Genomic DNA, 18,860 nt, shown 5'->3' on the forward strand with positions numbered 1-18,860 from the left:
AAAGCCTTGATATTGGTGGTTTGGCTGAAGAGTTTGAAATTATTTCTGCAGATACACTGAATGATCAAAACCTAATGCTGGTTCATCAGAACAGACAAATATCATCTGCAGATGTCATCTATGCCATTGTTGATGCTTCTGAATAAATCCTCTATGCTCCTCAGTAATCTGTGTCTTTGAATCTTGCAAGGCTGTTCTTCCAAGAGCAAAGTTATCATCAATTTCTGCATCTGCTGTAATGAAAACAATGATGTGATAATTACAGATAAAAGAAGACAGCTTTTGTCTCTTTTCTCATGACCTTCCTCTCATTGTCCCTCCATCCAGTCCCGGCTGCCGAGCCCATCGAATACGCACAGTTCCCCTTCTACCTCAACGGGCTCCGGGAGACGCCACAGTTTGTGGAGGCCATCGAGAGCGTGCGGGCTATCTGCAGCAACTACAGCCGACAAGGCTTGCCTTCCTACCCCAACGGCTACCCTTTCCTCTTCTGGGAACAGTATGTTAGTCTGCGCCACTGGCTCCTGCTGTCCATCAGCGTCGTGCTCGCCTGCACCTTTCTGGTCTGTGCCCTCTTCCTACTCAACCCCTGGACCGCCGGCATCATTGTGAGTACTGGATAAAACAAGCACACACAATTGTACACATACAGGGGAGAAAATAGCCAGAAAAACAGACATATATCCATAAATTACACTTCATGAATAGTTCCGTAACAAAGAGAGACATAAAAACCAACTCTCATCTTAAAGAAAACCTTTTTTCTCTCGCTCCTGTCCTTTTATTTCCTGGTTTTTGTGTGTGGTCCTGAAGGCATCTCAGAGAACAGAGAGAGTCAGAAAAGAGAGGGGGCTGCTGTGTGTTATTGTAGCCCCAGTCACCACTGTTTATCTTATGCTGTTTTGTTAGGGCCAGTGTGTTTAGTCTAGTCCAACACTCCCAGACACCAACGCTGAAATAAATGGGGAGAGGACACAAAGTTGCCCAGGCAACTTGCTCCCACTCTAAACCTATAAAAAGTTTGATTTTATTTCCATCTTCCACACTCCTCCTCTCCCATTCCTCTCAACAGCAGTTTCCAAGCATACACATATAACATACACAGGCGAGCACACAGACCCACACTCCTAGCACAAACGCAGATATGTATATACTCGCTCGCATACAGTATGAATATGTAAACACGCAGTAACATAATTCACACAGAAACGCACGCACAAAGTGCTCTGGTTTTTCTCTCTGGTGGGTTGTTTTTTACGACAGGCAGTGGCCAGGCCACCACAGCCCTTAAACAGAGGGGGAGGGGACCTGTGTTCATCCTTCAGGCTTTACTAGAAAGATCAAAAGAGGAGTTATGGAGAGGCGTCAAGTTTAACCATTTGCTCTGTCCAGGACCAGACCACCGCCAGCCCTTCAACGTCAAACCCTCCGCCTTAAGCCCTGACAAACCCTCTCAGCTATTTGCTCTGAAATCCATCTTAACCACATAGACAGACAGAGGCCTGCTCTAAACCTCGTGTCCTGTTTGGATTGTTAAAGATTTTTCTAAGTCCCTTTTTAATAGACTGTTTAGAGACTGATCAATTGTGATCTTGTTCTGTTCTTAGTTAGATTTATTATTATTATCTTTGGAAAATTTTGTTAAAAAAATAACACAGGTTCATATTTCGAAATGTTGCTTTATCGAGAAATAGGAAGTCTACTGAGATCTAAAAAGTTTAGTTTCAAGTTTAGTTAAATCCCCTGAAAATTCCTTGAAAGTCTAAATGTGAACAGAGCCATTTTTCTCAATACATATGTCCTCACGTGATCAGATCACCAAAGATGCGCTTGACTATGACGTGCAAAGAGAGAGACACACATCCATACAACTAACACACAAATACCCCCTCATGGACACACATGCACATACTCTGTACATTGTATATGAACACATACACACAGCTTCCTCCCCTGCCCACCTCAGCCCTCTTCAAAGGATTTGGGCCCCATGTAACCTGACACCTGTCAGCTGATAATGGCATTTACTCCCAGCTCCTGTCCCACTCTGCTCTGAAACCCTCACACACACACACACCAGCACACACACATTTATGGTTACTACTTAACACATCTGTTGTATCATCCCTCCTATCTGTCTATCTTGTCTTTTTTCACACAGCACATACTGTATGTTTTTCCGCTCTGTCACCAGGAAAATGTGCATTAAAGTACAAGGTTGATTGTTTTTACTGACCACTTTGCATAGTGGATTTTTTGTATATATTTAGGACACAAACACAGAGGAGTAAAGCACATTTATTGGCAGAAAACCTGCAGAAGCCACTTGAAACCATTTATTTTCCTAAAAAGTACAACAACAAAAAAATCTTGTGGACACAATTATTCTATATTTAAACCGTTTCTGTCCTGTTATGTGTTTGACTGAAGGCATCTTTGTTTCCCCTCAGGTGTTGGTGCTTTCTCTCATGACTGTGGAGCTGTTCGGCTTCATGGGGCTGATGGGAATCAAGCTGAGTGCTGTGCCTGTGGTCATTCTCATCGCCTCTGTGGGCATTGGAGTGGAGTTCACCGTCCATGTAGCCCTGGTATGGACAAAAAAACCCATTAGAAACAATACATTTAAAAGCTCCCATGATTAATTATGATGGTATCATGTTTCATGCCTTTGGAATCAGTGATCCCCTCATGAAGGAGACGTAAATGATGTGTTTGTGTGTGTGTTGCAGGCGTTCCTGACAGCCATAGGGGATCGTCACAAGCGGGCAGTGCTGGCTTTGGAGCACATGTTTGCTCCGGTGCTCGATGGAGCCTTTTCCACCTTACTAGGTGTCCTCATGCTCGCTGGCTCTGAGTTCGACTTTATCGTCAGGTGAGAGCAAAAATCAAACCACATTCATTAAGCCGAATGTATAAGCACAGAGGGCTGCACGTACAAAGGTTAATGTATGCCGTATATGTGGCGTCAGTGGACCGTTGAGACCGTGCCTCAACCTGTATGCCACGCAGGAATCTACCTGAAACACCAACCACGCATGAAGGCTCTTTCTCGTCTTCCACCCACATCTTCCTCTCGTATTCCCTCTCTGTAAACCTCATCCCCTTTTCCATCTACCATTGACATACCGGATTTTGGACATTTCTAGGGGCTTGCTCTCCAAAAAAACTTGCAAACAAGGCCTTTATCTTTCTCCAACCTCCTCTTTTCTTTCATCTATTTCTTCCCCCACCTTAGTTTCTCTCATGCCGGACATTTTTAGGGGGAACTGGGGGAAGGATGGAAAGTTGAAGGTCAGGAGAACAAGGAGGAGGAAGGCTGAGAGGGAGTGGTTGGAGAAGCAGAGGGTACAAAGTAAAAAGAGAGAGAGAGAGAGAGCAGCAAAGACTCCTGGCTTTTGTAATCTCCTTCAGCTAGTTTAACTGCCCCTGCTAGACATTTATTAGCATGGGAAGGAGTAACCGGGTAGCGGGGCAAGAGGGCAGTTGTGGAAAGACAGGAGAAGTGGAAATTGAAGCCGACACACTGTTGGGGGCTCTGCGTCGGTGGCTTCTTCTGGGTGTGCGCTCTCTTACAAGCAAGCATTAAACAGAAAACTTGCGATTGGCCACTGAAAAAAGGGAGCAAAATTAATTATTCCGTACATTCTCGAGCCTGGACGTATTATGAGAAGTTTCCAGTGAGCTCAGTGAATAATTTAAAGTAGATGAGGTAGCTGTATGATTTAGTTGCCCTGCTCCTTTAAGAAAAGGGAGCGCTGAAGTCCATGTGATCTGCAAGCACACACACTCCGTCATGTGTACAGGTCTGTGCTCATGCATGCACACCCACACTATCACACAGAGTCCCCCTCACACACACACACACACACACACACACACGGACCTGCACCCTGACCTTGTAATCATGGGGGTCAATGATGGCGTGCCTTCCAGTGAGAGCACACACAGCTACACACTCGTACCAACAGACGCGCATACGCACACAAACACAGGGAGGCCTAGAGACCTTCTCTCCTCACCTCCAGTGGTGTGCTCTGGTTTCTGGCTCAGTCCCGGGCCTCCATTTAAAGGTTCTGCTGTTGTCTGAGCAAACAAAGCTGCGGCCCAAGACGGCGCAATAACAACAGGCCCGGCTCGTATTTTTCTGCTTGCGCCGAAAGAAATGTTTCCCTGACTTTCCCCGTCAGCCCTGTGAATGTTTTCACTCTAAACAGCCCGGCGGGGCACTCGGCCTGGTATGTGGGCTCCACGCGTTCATGTGTGTGCGTATATATGTGTGTCCAAAGGTGACGTGGCGTTTACCCCACCTGGTGCGTTTGGAAATGCTAACCGTAGTGATGACACCGATTTTGCAACTCCTACCTTTATCACTGCAGAGTCATATTTTGATGTAATTCTGCCTGGTCTCCATGTATGCATAATCTTAGCGATATAGGTATTTTTAAACCTACGCATTTCCTTATGTATTCTAATACTTTTCCCCATAATGGGTAAACGAGTTTACCCTCCCAAATTGCGCGTAAAAATGTTCCGGTTTCCAGTAACTGCCTATCTTAAGTGTTCTACCTTACCACACCTTTACATAGCTGTATCAATGCATTGCCACACAATCAAGATAGTAAACATATCATTTCAGCTCAAAGATTCACTATATGGGTTTTCTGATGAATATCTATATTTGTATTGCATTGTATTTAATTGTGTGAAAATTCCACATTGGACATGCTCTACATGCTACACCAATAAAACCCTCTGTAGTTTTTTGTACACCTCCAGTTGATCGGGCGCTTCTTCATGGCTCTGACTTAGGTCTTGTGCATTCATAGAACAGACCTAATTCAGAGAATGAACGTTTTTCTATGTATTCTGGATTACATTAATTTTGGATTAATTAGTATTAATCTGCTGCCAGGTTAACACTTCCACTGTGGGCATGTGGTCCTGTCCTGCAGGTAACATCAATGTACCTGCAACAACACTGGAATATAACTCACTTGGCCCAGTTTAAAGCAAAGCAGCAGAAATTTGTGTCCAAATCAGCTGTCCAAAGTGATGGGATCATTTTTAGTATATTCCTGTTCTGTTTCACAGCCAGCCACAGTGTACCAGTACTGTCACAGTAAGGCCACACATGCTGGACAAAGAGGAACCACCTCTCCTCATGTGTAGTTCCTCTGCACAATGCCTCACTGCACACATACACACACATTGAACTAAACTGATTATTTATAAATGCACGTTTAGTTTGAGGCCCAGCTGCACAGGATACCGGCACATCTACACCTCAGTTAGCCCACACTTTAACTCCCCATCCACACACGCGCGCAAACACACACACAGCACAGTCAAGAGTCAGGCGCAGGGGTTCATGGTTCATCAGTGTGTCCCTGATAACCTGAGAGCTTCCACTGGAGAACCAAGTGAGGAGGGAAGCCTGCCCTAATGAAGGGAGCAGAATTGGTGAGAGAGAAAGAGAGAGAGAGAGAGGGATTTAGAGTGGAGATTGGGGGGTCTTACCTGATACATTGGAGATTTAATTAGACGGAGGGGATTGTGGAGTGGCCGGGAATTTCACAGGGGCTTAGCTGGAAAGAAGGGAGAGAGAAAGCGAGGCAGAGAAGAGAGAGAAAGAAATAAAAGAGAGCAAGAGGGAGACCAGGGAGGGGTGGCGCTCTGAGGGTCCCCTTCTCTTCTTCCTAGACTAAATTGTTTAAATTCTATACCCTTCACTTCATTTGTTTGCCTCTCCCTCTCTCCCTTTTAGAGCCGAAGTGCAGAGAGAGGCCCCTGTCCTCTTGTGCCCCCCCACCCCCCAACGTCCCCCCCCCCTTTTTTTTTTACCCTCCCTTACCCCTTCCCCTCCTCCCTTCACATTCCTCTCTGCTTTGTTTTCTCCATGTTTGCTTATACACCACACACCCAAGAGAGAGTACCCTCGCCCCCAATAACCCCCCCTTCTTTTTTTTCCTTTCCTCCCGTGCCTTTGAATTAACCAGCTCCGGCTAATTATGCTTCCCCTTTCTTTTCTCTCTGCGGCTTCTTAAAGACTAACTCTCTTTGGCAGGACTTAGAATCACACAAGGTACATTTCTGTTTTGCTCCTCGAAAAACCACAGTGCATGCCTGCCTGTCTGTGGGGGGTTTATATATGTGTGTGTGTGTGTTTTGGGGAGTGGCCGGGTGTCTTTGTGGAAGTATTATTTCGGGCATGTGTCACGGTTGATCTTGCACATGTCTCCCCACGTCTAAACCTCTGTGGTTTGCACAGGTATTTTCTTTGTTTTTATGTCTGCTCTGTTTCTCTTCTTGTCTGTCTTTGGTGGTCTGAGCAAATTTTGTTTATTTTTTTTGTCCTAGTCACGAAATCTCCCTTTTTGAGGTGGTCTTCTCTGTGATATCTGGTAGTTTGAACAGTGTTTTTATGTTGTGTAAGAGAGGAAAATGGTTTGAATGCAGCGTTCTCATCTTGCATTTATTTGAATTATTCCGGATATTAAAGTACATTCACTTTGTTAAACTTCTTTTGTGTGTTTTTGTGCTGCTTTGCAGGTATTTCTTTGCAGTGTTGGCCATCCTAACAGTTCTTGGAGTACTGAATGGACTGGTCCTTCTTCCAGTATTACTCTCATACTTTGGGCCCTATCCAGAGGTGAGATACCAAAAGATACAACTGCAAGAAAAAAGAACATAAGTTTAACAAGAAAAGGTTGCTGTGTTTCTTTAGCGGATGAGGCCTAATTACCTCCCCTCTTCTCACCCCTCAGGTGACTCCGGTCGATGGCCGGAGCCGTTTACCCACCCCGTCCCCAGAGGCCCCTCCTCCCGTAGTCCGCTTCTCTGTCCGTCCTCACCACACCACCGGGGCCACCACCACCTCTGGCGCAGCTTCAGACTCCTCAGACTCTGAGTATAGCTCTAACACCACAGCATCTGGTATAAGCCAGGAGCTGCAGAACTACAATCTGCCCTCGCGGAGAGGAGGGCAAACTCGAGCAGAGGAGCAGCAGTACCACCTCCAGACCAGCAGGGGCAGAGTAGCCAGGACAGAGGAGGAAAGGAGGGCAGGATCAGGGCACAGGCGCTCAGCCAGACAGCCTGAACCTCCAGCCTATACTGTCTCTACGGTAAGCAGATAATATTGTGTTGCATGTATTTTTCTATTATTGCAGTTTATTTACATTATAAAAACTAAAATCTCATTGTCTTTCTCTTCAGTCTGTCCCCTCTCAGGGTTGTGATTCTGGGCCCCAGTCCAGGTCTACTCAGCGTAACAGCAGCAGGGACCCCAAGAGCCAGCTGCACAGGCAGGCCCCGCCCCCAGCCCGCCCGCGCATGGACGCTTTTGAAACTGCTACTGAGGCTGGGGGCCATCATGGCTCTCACAGCCATAGAGAACACTCAGCAGGCCACAGGGCCCGCTCTACCCACAACCCACAGCCTACTCACCACCTCCCGCACCGCCACCCAAACCCCACCCCGTACTGCCAACCCATCACCACGGTAACAGCGTCAGCCTCCGTCACTGTCGCCGTCCACCCGCCCCCTTTGTCCAACCAGAGCCCCCCCACTTCCTCTTACCCAGGATACACTGCAACGGACAGTTACTGCCCATCAGGGCCGGAGGAGCCGGAGACTGTCTTCCAGGACCCACATGTGCCTCTGGACACCCACACAGGGGTCAGGGGGGTCCAGGTGGAGGCCATGGAGCTTCAAGATTTGGAGTTTGAGGCAGCTGAGAGCAACAGTAGCAGGCGGGCAAGCTGAGGTGAGACAACTTAAGTAGATCCATCTGTCATATAATTGTCCTTTGTTAGGTCTGATTCCTCTTAGAGCACTGACAATACAATCTCTACTTCGTTTCCAGGTGTGGAGAACAGAAGTACACCGGCCAAAGATGGGCTCCTCTGTATCACTAAGCAGCTGACCCGGCCTGGCACAGCCCAGACCATCATAGCCCAGCCTGGCTCGATCCTGGCCCTAAGCAGAGAAAAACTCTCCGGTGTTGCCGTCATGGTGCTCATTCTTACTGTAATCCAGTGGACTATTGTCTTAGATATTTCTATCTATATTTAAAAGATGTATACATATGTAAATATGAACAAAAAGTAGCTATAATTTTAGGAGATGTACAACTCCTCATGTTAACAGACTGGGGCTGCCATTTTATATGGTGTGTGTGTGAGAGTGTACGTGTGTGTGTGTGTGTGTGTGTGTGTGTGTGTATGAGAGCGAGAGATAGATCTCTGATTACTGTTCACTCATCTGTGGATCTGTGCCATTAGGAAGCTTCATCTAGACAAACATACCTGTCAGCATTCACTGTTGCTGCTCAAAATATATTTTTTAAATAATATACATTTATAACTCTATGCAAATGTCTCTTTAAACAAAAGAAGTGATCTGTCTTCATATATGTGGTGGTGCGTGAGTGTGTATGTGTGTGGTGTGTGTATTAGTGCTGTATGACGTGAAAAAGCCCCATTATTTTCTCTTACATCAGATACATCCTCAGAACAGACTAACATTTACACTCATTGAAAACGTGAGGGGAAGTGTTAGAGCTATCAAACAGGGCTATGGTATATATGTGTGTGCGCGCGTTTATGTATGTGTGTTTATTATTGTATAAAGGTACGCATGTTAAACTATTAATTTTTTATCACAAACCTGTGGTAGTTATGAAACAATTACTGTTTAACTTGACACGCTATGCGTGCTATTTAAGACGAGCAGAAATGAAGAAATTTTAAAGCTGTTTTTTTGTTTTGTTTTGTTCTGTTAGTTCGCCTCTGCATTGGAACCTGTTTCTGCTCCCAGCTTTGTATCACTGTCTGTTAGGCTGCTCTCTGGTCGTATTTTACTGTAAGAGGTTATGTATTGTTTACCCTAGCAGGCTAAAAACAGGTTCTCTCTTGTATACTGGCGTATAGTCGGTAAACCCACCTCAGAAACTCACTCTGCCATCACAGGGACATTCACATGACTGATTCTGGAACAGGGTCAACACGGGGCACTAACTCTGTACCCTAAGTGGTTGTGTCCGGTGGATAAGCTAAATCTCAGACTTTATACTGTAGAACCCGATTCATCATGGCACTTGACTGCATTTAAACTTCACTCACAGGAATATCCTCCTCATGTAGCTCTTTATTTCTGTCCAACCAATAAGCTAGCCCACGCAGCCTGCTAAGGGCTAAGCCCTATATGGCCTGACAATGTGCTCTATGTGTGTCTCAGTGTATATGTGTGTATAAACTTCTCTGTGTTTGTGGTAGTGCATCCTCTTCCTCAGTCTCCACTCTCTCTTAAGTGACAGTAAAAGACAACTGGCCCCGTTTTGGCCTCAGCCGTCTCCACTGACCTCAGCTAATAAAAATCCACAACATAACGCCGTGACACTAATTGGACGTCCCCCCCCCTCCTTCAAGTGCCAAATGGCACAGCCCCGAGCCTCAGGGGTCAAAGTTTACACTGCCAGCCCCTCTCTGTTACAGCAATGGCCAGTTTATATCTGCACGTGTGTGTAGTACATATATGCTAAACCCTCCCAGGTCCAGATCCAGGCCCTCAACCCCTCACAGCCTCCACATGTCAGTCTGCCTCCATTTTTACACCCTCACTTCCTGTTGAACACATGTAGAAGTCTTTGCAGTTTCCTCCCTCTGTTGTTATGTCCGCTGCTTGCATGAAATAGGTTGTTCTGTTTGTTTGTTTGTTTTTTTCTTCTCCCAATGTCACATTGGCAGTAGCGGAGAGAATCATAGCTGGCAACTATTTTATTCATTTTTAAATGTTTTTGTTTGTTTTTTGTTTCAACGTTCAATTGCGATATTTATATTTTTGTAATATAAAATATGTTGTTATTTTCTTTCATTATTATCGTGATGCCAGTGGATAACAAATGCAGGGATTTTTATGTTTATTGAAAAAAAAACACTATTACAGTTTAATGTTTTTACATTAATGGAGTTTGATCTGTATAAAGTGCTTACTAATGTTAAATAGGAAAAAAAGAGTATATAACATTTTACACTACAGGTCTCATCATAGCTCTTAGAGGATTTTAAAAGGAAAAAAAAATCAGTGGTTCTTCCAGACTGCCATTTTGGTCTCGGTTGGCGTGGATGTATGCTGTTTTCAGTTACAAAGATAAATGTATGCCATATAATTTATTTATATGAAAATTTATTTTTGTAGTGTACATAGTAGTTGTCAAGGTATTTGACAGAAGTATATTTTTAAAGAGTTTATATGTAATGATATACCATAACAGAAAAAAAAAACCTTAAGGTGCACACTTTCACTGCTAACTGTCTTGTGAGACAACATCAACACCTCCCCTTCAGTATTATGTTCCGATCCTTGGAGAGAGACAGCTGTTTCTATGGGTTTGTCAAAGGCTAGCCATGAAAGTAGAAAATTGTACTAGCTCTCTAAATATTAATGTTCAAACACTGATAGAATTCTAACAAATAAAAATATTATAACTTATTTGTCTCGTTGTTCATAACTTTAATAAATGGAAACTTAAAAAAGATGGCTTCTGTCTGACTGTGAGTTGATTGTTTCAAAAGGGGTTTTGTCTTTAAAGAAATACTCTGACATTTTGGGCGATACATTTAATTGTTTTCTTACATGTAAACATGGATACATACTAGTGTCAATATGGATGCCTAAAGCGGCAACTTAGCTTAGCCTAGCATAACAAATTGATATGTAATATGTGGCTTCTTTAATCCCTTTGATAACCTCGAAAGAAAATGGGGATGTGCTAGTATATTTCTTGGCTTATTTATTGCTTATATTCCATTAAAGGGCCAGTTCGCCAATTTTCAACCTCAGTCCTATATGGGGAGCTAATGCCATTAGGGAAGGAAAAACAATGCAATTTCACTCTGTGCCTTTGGAGGACGCTATCCATTGGCACAATGCATGCTGGGTGTAGGAATGTAGAATGGGCCAAAACACGAGCTGTTTGTACAACTTTCTCCACAGCTATGGCGCCAGTTTCAAATATTATTGCTTCTATCGATTACAGAGAACACCAGCTTTGACTGACAGTGGCTTTTTCCAGGGGGAAGTTTCTCCTTTAGGCAAAGTGATATACTGTGTCAATTAAGTGGTCTTTAAAGGGTCTTTAAATTTTGTCCCATTTCTCAGAGCCATGCTAGCTCCTTCCCACGCTTTCAGCCTTTGCACTAGCTAAGCTAAATAGCTTCTGGCAGTAGCTTCATATTTACAGTACTATCTTCTCAGGTAACTTTGTGCACAAGGTGAATCAGCGTATTCCCAAAATTTAAACTAGTCCTTTAAATTCCAGTTTAAAAATCCACATACTACTTTACACACACCTCTTTTGGATGAATGAATATTTTCTTATGAAACAAATGGGTTTTCTTTTGTTGTTTTAGTTCCAGCAAGGCACTACAAACACCATCTCCATGCAGGTCAAAAAATGTCCATACATCCCTGATTAATCAAAGCTGCAGGTAAACATGACCTCCCTCCTCCCACCTCCCACCTCCCTTCATGTCCTGCAGTGTAAAACTCTGACATCTGGTCGTGAGCCCTGCAGCCCTCCCCATCAGCCCACCCAGCTCCACCCCCCACACCCCCCACCTCCACTCCCTGTTCTGTATGATTTTGATTGACAGCTTTATAGACTGCAAGGAAATTGGTTGTAGTTACAATACAGCTGGCCTGTTCGGAGTAATGAAAAAGGGCATGTGGCCTTGAGCTTGCTGCACTGATGGTGAGAGCGGGAGAGGGCCTTGTCAACTGCATGGGTGGCAGCTATTTATTCTCATATTCGACGGTTGTAAGAGAATTTTTTAGACTCGCCGCTGTCCAGGAAACATAAATCTAAAGCACTTTGATCAAAAAACAATCAAACCTTATGAACTGCTACATATTTCTGCAATGTAGATATGTTTAGCAAATATCCTACTACTGCTGTTCCAAAGCACAATCTTAACTTGAACCTCGAGGAGGCCGAGGAACTCGTTGACCCTGGATCGGTGGTTAGAGTCAGGCAGTAGGCATGTCATTATCTTTTAAAGCCAATAAAGGAACACTACTCTGCTGTGTGTTGTCCAACCAGTGCGAAGAGGAAGGCTGACATCTTACAAATGACAGGGTGTGTTTGGAAAGCTGGGTGGCAGGATGTTGTGTGTCATGTTTTGAACTCTTCTAACTGGACTTGACATTTTTAGTCTGTTGCTCGATGAGAACGACGGATGCAGGTGTTGCCTATGTAGACTGTTAAGTTCTACTCAAAGTTATAAAGGTAACAGTGTTAGAAAAATTGCTCACGGGTCAAATATCTCATGGTTGTTTGAGGTGGATGTGGTTCATTAAGTTCTTATGTTCTTCAGGTCTCCTTCACCAGTACTCCCCTCTTTAACCGGAGGACCCCAGGTCACCAACCGTCACCCCACCCTCCCTTTGCCCTGCCTTACCCTTTAGCCCCCCTCACCTCTAGCCTTCTAATAAACACATATAGTTTCCCTCATAGGTAGAAATGCACATATTGTTAGTAGTCCTCCACTGAAGCTAACGAGACCCAGGTTGTTAATGAATGAGTATTTCCTGTACCTGTTCTCCTAAAGAAAGGGGGGTGGAGGGAGAAAGATGGAGGGAGAACCAGAAAGGAGGAGAGAGGAGGCAATTAAGAAAGTCCTTTCTGGACTAATAGACTGCACCGCCATGGCTCTGTGCCCAGACTGGGTGACAATGGAGCGGATACATACCATACAACAAAGGTTTTTCCAAGCTACCTCACTTCATTCATTTATTTTATTGTTTTGATTGCTTTCTTATCTCAAACCTGCACATACAAAGTGAATTAGACAAAAGGAAATGATCGATTCCTCTATTCCAGTCCTTCTTTTCTCTCCATCTGTCCCGTCCTCTCTCTCTTTCCATCCCTCACTTGTTCCCCAAAAGGCTTGTCCATCATCACCTGCCGGCAGAGTTAAATCCTCTGGGTGTATACTCTCCTCTACATGAATGATTGCTCTGTTGACATGACTGCATGGGACACACGCAAACACACACAGCCACGGCTGCCAGAGTCAGGGACAGATTTACACGTTCTTTGTAAAAGCGGAGTTTAAGAATAAATCTGCAGAAGGGATTGCATGGTGCGTTGATGTGATTATAGATCCAGACAAATAGGAGCTTTACCTTAGAGTATTTAGAGACACCTTAAAAACCATTCAACTTTGGACTTGTGTTTGCTTCTGTGTGTCCACCAATATGTGAACAAGCATTTTTGCTAGATCGACAAAAAGTCAAAGGCAGAGGAGGTCTTCAAAAGCCATACTTGAGTGATACAGTTGCAAATAACTGACAGGGCTAAACTTAAGGCGTCAAAAAAATCATTACATTAGTTGTTCTTGCATCTTCAGATTTTTAAACAGTTCACAGAAACCTGGACTTCAATGGTTTCTTGTTTACTTTTGTGGCTATCATGGAAGCTTAAAAAATGGCTCAGATTTTGGGGATGTACTATATTGGCATTAACAACAGCATACCTGTGGGCTAACCATCAGCTAGAGTCCGGAGTCAGTCAGTTAGCTTAAAAAGCATAAAAACCTGAAGCTAGGGGCGCTAGTAGCTAGTTTGCCGTATGTCTTGCTTTTTTATATTCAAACCCAAACTATTTTCTTACTTACTTTTGCAGCAAATATCTAGGGAGGGAAATAGCTCTCTTACAAAGATTTAGTTGAAAAGATCAACAACACATTCATATCTGTGGGCTAAATCTGAAGCTCAAGTCAGGAGTTAGCAGTTAGCTTAAAAAGTATTTAAACTTGAAGCAAGGGACTCTAGTAGCTAGTGTGGCTCTGTCCAAAGTTAATGAAATCTACACTCTAGCATATCTAAATGGGTATTGTTCAAGCTTAAATTAAACAACAGAGAAAAAAATATTGAAAATAATAAAATTGGTCCAGATACGTTTCTTTAGAATAGATGACTTTGTAGCCTACTGGTTAGCTGTTTCATGTTAAGCTAAGCTAATTTGCTGGCTATAGTTTCCCTTATAGCAGTGCTGTAAATAAAAAACAGACTCTTTACCAGCTCTTTACAAGTAAGCTTATTTACCAAAGTTTCAAACTATTCCTCAAACAAAATGTTTGCAAATTCCTTTGAAGCACAAAAAAATATGATGGCATACCTTAGCATTTCCACAGAGGCTCAACGCCACAAAATAACATTTCTCTTTTATTCCATTTTACTGATATTCTGTCAGCAGTCTCAAAGTGGGTGGTTTTGGGTGGGTGTTGGTGCTGGTGTTCAGTGCCACTCAGGGACTACTTTGACTGGGCTGGCTGTTTTATATCCCACAGAGAGAGTTCGCTTTTCCTACAAGACTGATTCATATCAAAATCCAAGTCCCCAGTGGCCAGACTTACATAAGCTATGATAAAGCGCTGTTCTGCAGACTGAATAACGAAAAAACAGCTTTTATTAGAATGACGTGAGAAATATGCTCGGTATTTGACATGGAGAGAGCATTGATGCACGGTTGTCAGGAATCCCAATCCTGAGCATATATCTGTGCTGGGTTTGCTGGTGTTGCAAGAGGGGCTCAAGCATCTGTCCACTCTTTTCTCCCCCCTTCTTTCTTCTCTTAGTCTCTCTTAGTTTGTATGTATCAGATGGTCTAAAGTTGGAATTCAGCTTTCTAAAACTGGTTGCCAAAAAAAAGAGAGACTATAGATTTTGTAACAATGAAACATCAAATGTGATTTCATCGAGCAGCAGCAGCTGGGTCCTCATTGTTGTGAGGGAGTATCAAACAGATCATCAGTGGCAGGGTGAAGTGGACAGGCTGGGGTGTAATGTTTGACCGTGACTTCCGATGTAAGTTTGGTCTAAGCCCTTAACATCACTGTATGCAAGTACCGGTATCTTGTATCAAATTCAAGCAGCAACTAGAAGCCAGTGTATGGTGCAAAGCAGCAGGTATTGTGGGAGAACTTGGATAGGTTGTAGACCAGCCTGGTGGCTGTATCGTGGATGAGCTACAGAGGTCAGATGGCAAATGCAGGCACATCAGCAGAAGCAAGTAGCAAAAGTCTAGGTGTGGAGTTTTCACCTGAATCCACACAACCTCCTAGACGTGGAACCAACGAATCCTCCCCCTGTTGCTGAAAATGAATCTGCCCCCAGGGTTTGATTCATGGGGTACTATTATTCAACCTGTGCATGCTTTCCCGAGGTCAAATACTACAGGAAAAACATTGCTAATCATGGTCCCTGGTTCAGGTGACACATTCAGGTTCCTTGCAGTTTGACTCTATTACAAGAAGAAAAGCCCTGTCTTTACAAGGTTGAGGTTCAGTTGGTGTGTTGACATCCACTGAGAGATGTCAGCTTAACAAAACGTTATATAAAAACACAGACTAGGTCGGCTTTACGCCGGCGTTGCGTGGTCCAATGTAGAATGACAAAGGCTGCATGAGGATGGAGCTTCGTTACGGCACTGAGGCGGAACAGCAGTGTGTAAAGGGCTTGAGATGGTGAACATGGTATAAATTACACCTATTAAGCATGTAAGCAATGCAAGGTCAGTCTCATAGATTTACAACAATAATAATGGCTGCAGACTTAGTTTTGTTGTCTTGTACACCAAAATGGATATATAACATTATTGATCATAACTGTTTCATCTTTCATAGCCAAGCATTCATTTATTCAGACATTTCTTAGAAGACTACTACGGCTTTAGAGGACTAGAAGACTGCGACAGCTCTCCAGGAATCCTGAAATAGGAAGAGGGAGAGAAGAAGAGTAAGGGAGACAGAGCAGCTTAGATGTCCAAGCAATGAGGGAACCACATCCAATTCTTAGAAACAGATGACATGATTCACTATGCATTCAAAGGCTTCTGCTGTGAGTGGTCCACCAGCGGAGCCAAAGATTGTATCGCTCTCACAGTCTGCAGCAAGAACTCAAAGCTATTTGCCAAGATTATTATTACTATTGGCTGTTGTAGCTGCATTCAGACAACAATCTAAAATGCTCATGTGCTGCAATTTGTAATATTTTTCTTCAACTTTCACAACTTCATATTTCTTCTATGCAGCGCAGATTTAGACCACCCTGGCGAGGCTCTAAATCTAAGGCCTGAAACAAAGTCCAACAAGTTACGGACTCGATTGAAAGTGAAAGTGAGTGAGAGAGAAATAAAGTTAGAGGTGTAATGAAGTCACAGGGAAGGGGAAGAAAAAAGTGGGAGTAAAGACAAATGGAAAATGGAGGGAGGAAGAGAGTGAAGGGGGTTGGAGGATGGTTGATGGTGGATGGGAGTAGCCGTATGAGAGTAATTATAATGACTGATGTTGTTTACTCCCATTTCCCCTCGCATCATTTATTCTGTGGAGGTGGAAAACCCACCCACTCTTTCTTTGCATTACAGACGAGCTCTACGGAGCGGTGCCAAGCCATTTCATAATCTCCTCTCTTCCGCTAATACTGGAAGCATTTATCCTGCCCTCGGCTTCTCTCTTACCACCCTCCTTCACCTACATTCTGCCTCTAGGACTTCTCTCTTTTTCACTTTTTCTTCAATTGCCTTTGTCCTTATCTGTCTCCATCCCTACTCCCCCCTTTCCGTTCTTTTGTTTTCATTACTGCTGTGTTGACACGGCTGTGTGTGACTGCTGCGATTGGGCCAAGCACATGTAAGATGTTAGCATGATGTACAGGCGTTTACACTGAAGATGACAAACTAAGGTTGGAGGCTGTCATCCTTTCTTCCTTTTGTTTAATGTAGACCTGGTGGCGTGCATGCATGCACACACACACACACCAAGAGAACACACACCACCCAGCTCTTTGTTTAAACTATGCTGTTTGTCTTCGCTAGAAAACATGCAACAATGTATGGAAACAGATGTGTCATCTTGAAATGCAAAAGGGGGGGGAGCGAGACAGAACGAAACCCACAGCTAAATATTTTCATCTGTGTCTGGGAGTGTTGAGCGAATACACGATTCTGCAAATCCAAACAAAACTGCAGCATATGATTCCACATGTCAAACACTTTGTCGTTAAGAGGAGGGTTTTAAGCCGCAGGTCGTAAAGGAAATAAAAGTTGGACACTTTACTAAAAAAGTACAGTAAAGTTGAGGAAGGTCTTTCCTTGTTGATGATGGTAAACACTTTGGAATTCGCTAATGATCTGCCCATTCACAAAGAAGAGAGGAGAGATATTTTTTTCCCCTTCCATCTGTGCTTATTGATTCTGGCACCATGACAGATGCCTAATGAGAAACAGGGCTGGAGGAGAGCTCTGAGGACCCCAGAGGGAGGCTCAGTCTGAATCAACGCACAGACACATGTTCAGAAAATATACACACACACACAGATACGAGCGCACACATTCGGGCCTGATGTGAACGCACAGAGATGAGCTTATATAGTATTCGCAGACACGGAGAGAGAGATAAAATGGGTGTCATCACAAACACTGACCTCCTCTGTCTGACTGGAGCTCTTTGAAGGTGCTTTTTTCTTTAGATGTTAATGTCAATTCAAGATGCAGCGCTTCTTTGTTTCATCAAACCTAGGTTTAAGACAAAAAGGCTACACAAAAAGTGATAAAAAGAATCTGAATCTGATGTAAGAAAAAACTAAAATCTGCACATAAGAGACCCCGAAAAGAAAAAAAGGCCTTGTAGGATTCCTGCATTCCTGCTCCTTTTACAAGGGGCTCTGCAGGTCAGATCCCCAGCTCTTCCTCTTCACATACCAAAGGGCCATTGAGCAAGACATTGAACCCCAAATTGCTACTGATGGTCGGGTCAACACCTTGCATAGTAGCTCAAAGCCATCAGTCCTGTCATGTCTGTGTGAATTGGTGAAGTAGAAGCAAGTTGGGAAGCAGTATATAGATGCACACATGAATTAAACTGCAGTCCCTGTCAAGTAACTTATTATTTTATCTAAGGGGGCTTTCACATTAGGGACCCGGGGCCGGATCCGAGTACACTTGACCCCAATGTCTGGTTAATTTGGTTAGTGTGAACACTGTGTACCATACTTGGGCATGGGTCTCGAGTACGGTTCATGTGTTCACTGTGTGAAAGCTAACCATACCAAACCACGGAAGTAGACTGCTTTTTTATGTGTCCTGAATTCTGCGTATACGTGCAGCACCTGCGCTCTCATCCTCTGAACTGCACGGCCATGGCTGATACCGTAGGAATGTAGGTGAGAATGTCGTTCTTGTGATTTTCTTCAAAATATGAATAATAGCAGTCATAGTGCGAAGGTCGGCTCCATTGTATGGGCTTGGGATCATGTGATTCGCATGCTTTTCTACACTGGAATGACAACATAAACAATGTTCTGTAGTTGATGGAACTCCACTAATGTGAAAGATGACCGGCGGGGGGGAAAAAAGGGGGGACAATCGTACTCCGGCACGGTACGAAGCAATCGTACCTAATGTTGTATGGAGGCATAAAAACTACACAATTATTAGTAAAGAGAAACGTTTGAAACGCTAGGAGTTATTTTCTTTCATTCCTCGATGCGTGTCAAGGATTTACTCCGAGTTTTTGGGTGTATCTGTTCAAACGTATGAGTCCTCACACGCACACTCTCAAACGCACACTTTAAACCTAAACAGAGACCTGATTGGAGTGGAAGTTGTCGGCAAAGGAATTGAGAGCAGGAAGTGTGTAATTATCATCGACAGAGGGGCAGATAGATGGATGTGTGTGTGTTTAACACTCCCCCTCAATTTCCCTGCAATCTACTGGACTAATAGAAAGCAGGTGTGTGTGTGTTTATGTGCAGTGCATGCGATTGTATGAATACCTATAGGTGGGTATGTGATACAGTAA

At 43.8% G+C, this 18,860-nt stretch overlaps 1 protein-coding gene across 1 annotated transcript in view; it reads left to right on the top strand.

The window, feature by feature from the left end:
- Positions 1-10,515, top strand: part of ptch1 (patched 1) — a 50,239-nt gene extending 39,724 nt beyond the window's left edge. Inside the window, exons 18-24 of the mRNA XM_069682839.1 lie at positions 328-608; positions 2,451-2,588; positions 2,730-2,872; positions 6,550-6,649; positions 6,765-7,124; positions 7,216-7,765; positions 7,865-10,515. Coding sequence (XP_069538940.1) covers positions 328-608; positions 2,451-2,588; positions 2,730-2,872; positions 6,550-6,649; positions 6,765-7,124; positions 7,216-7,764 — 1,571 coding nt within the window. The 3' untranslated portion in view covers position 7,765; positions 7,865-10,515. The remainder of the gene's footprint in view (positions 1-327; positions 609-2,450; positions 2,589-2,729; positions 2,873-6,549; positions 6,650-6,764; positions 7,125-7,215; positions 7,766-7,864) is intronic.
- Positions 10,516-18,860: the final 8,345 nt, after the last annotated feature.

Source organism: Semicossyphus pulcher, unplaced genomic scaffold (assembly GCF_022749685.1).
Source record: "Semicossyphus pulcher isolate SPU_LCO1_2020_fin unplaced genomic scaffold, fSemPul1.0.p SCAF_6, whole genome shotgun sequence".
Classification (NCBI taxonomy): Eukaryota; Metazoa; Chordata; class Actinopteri; order Labriformes; family Labridae; genus Semicossyphus; species Semicossyphus pulcher.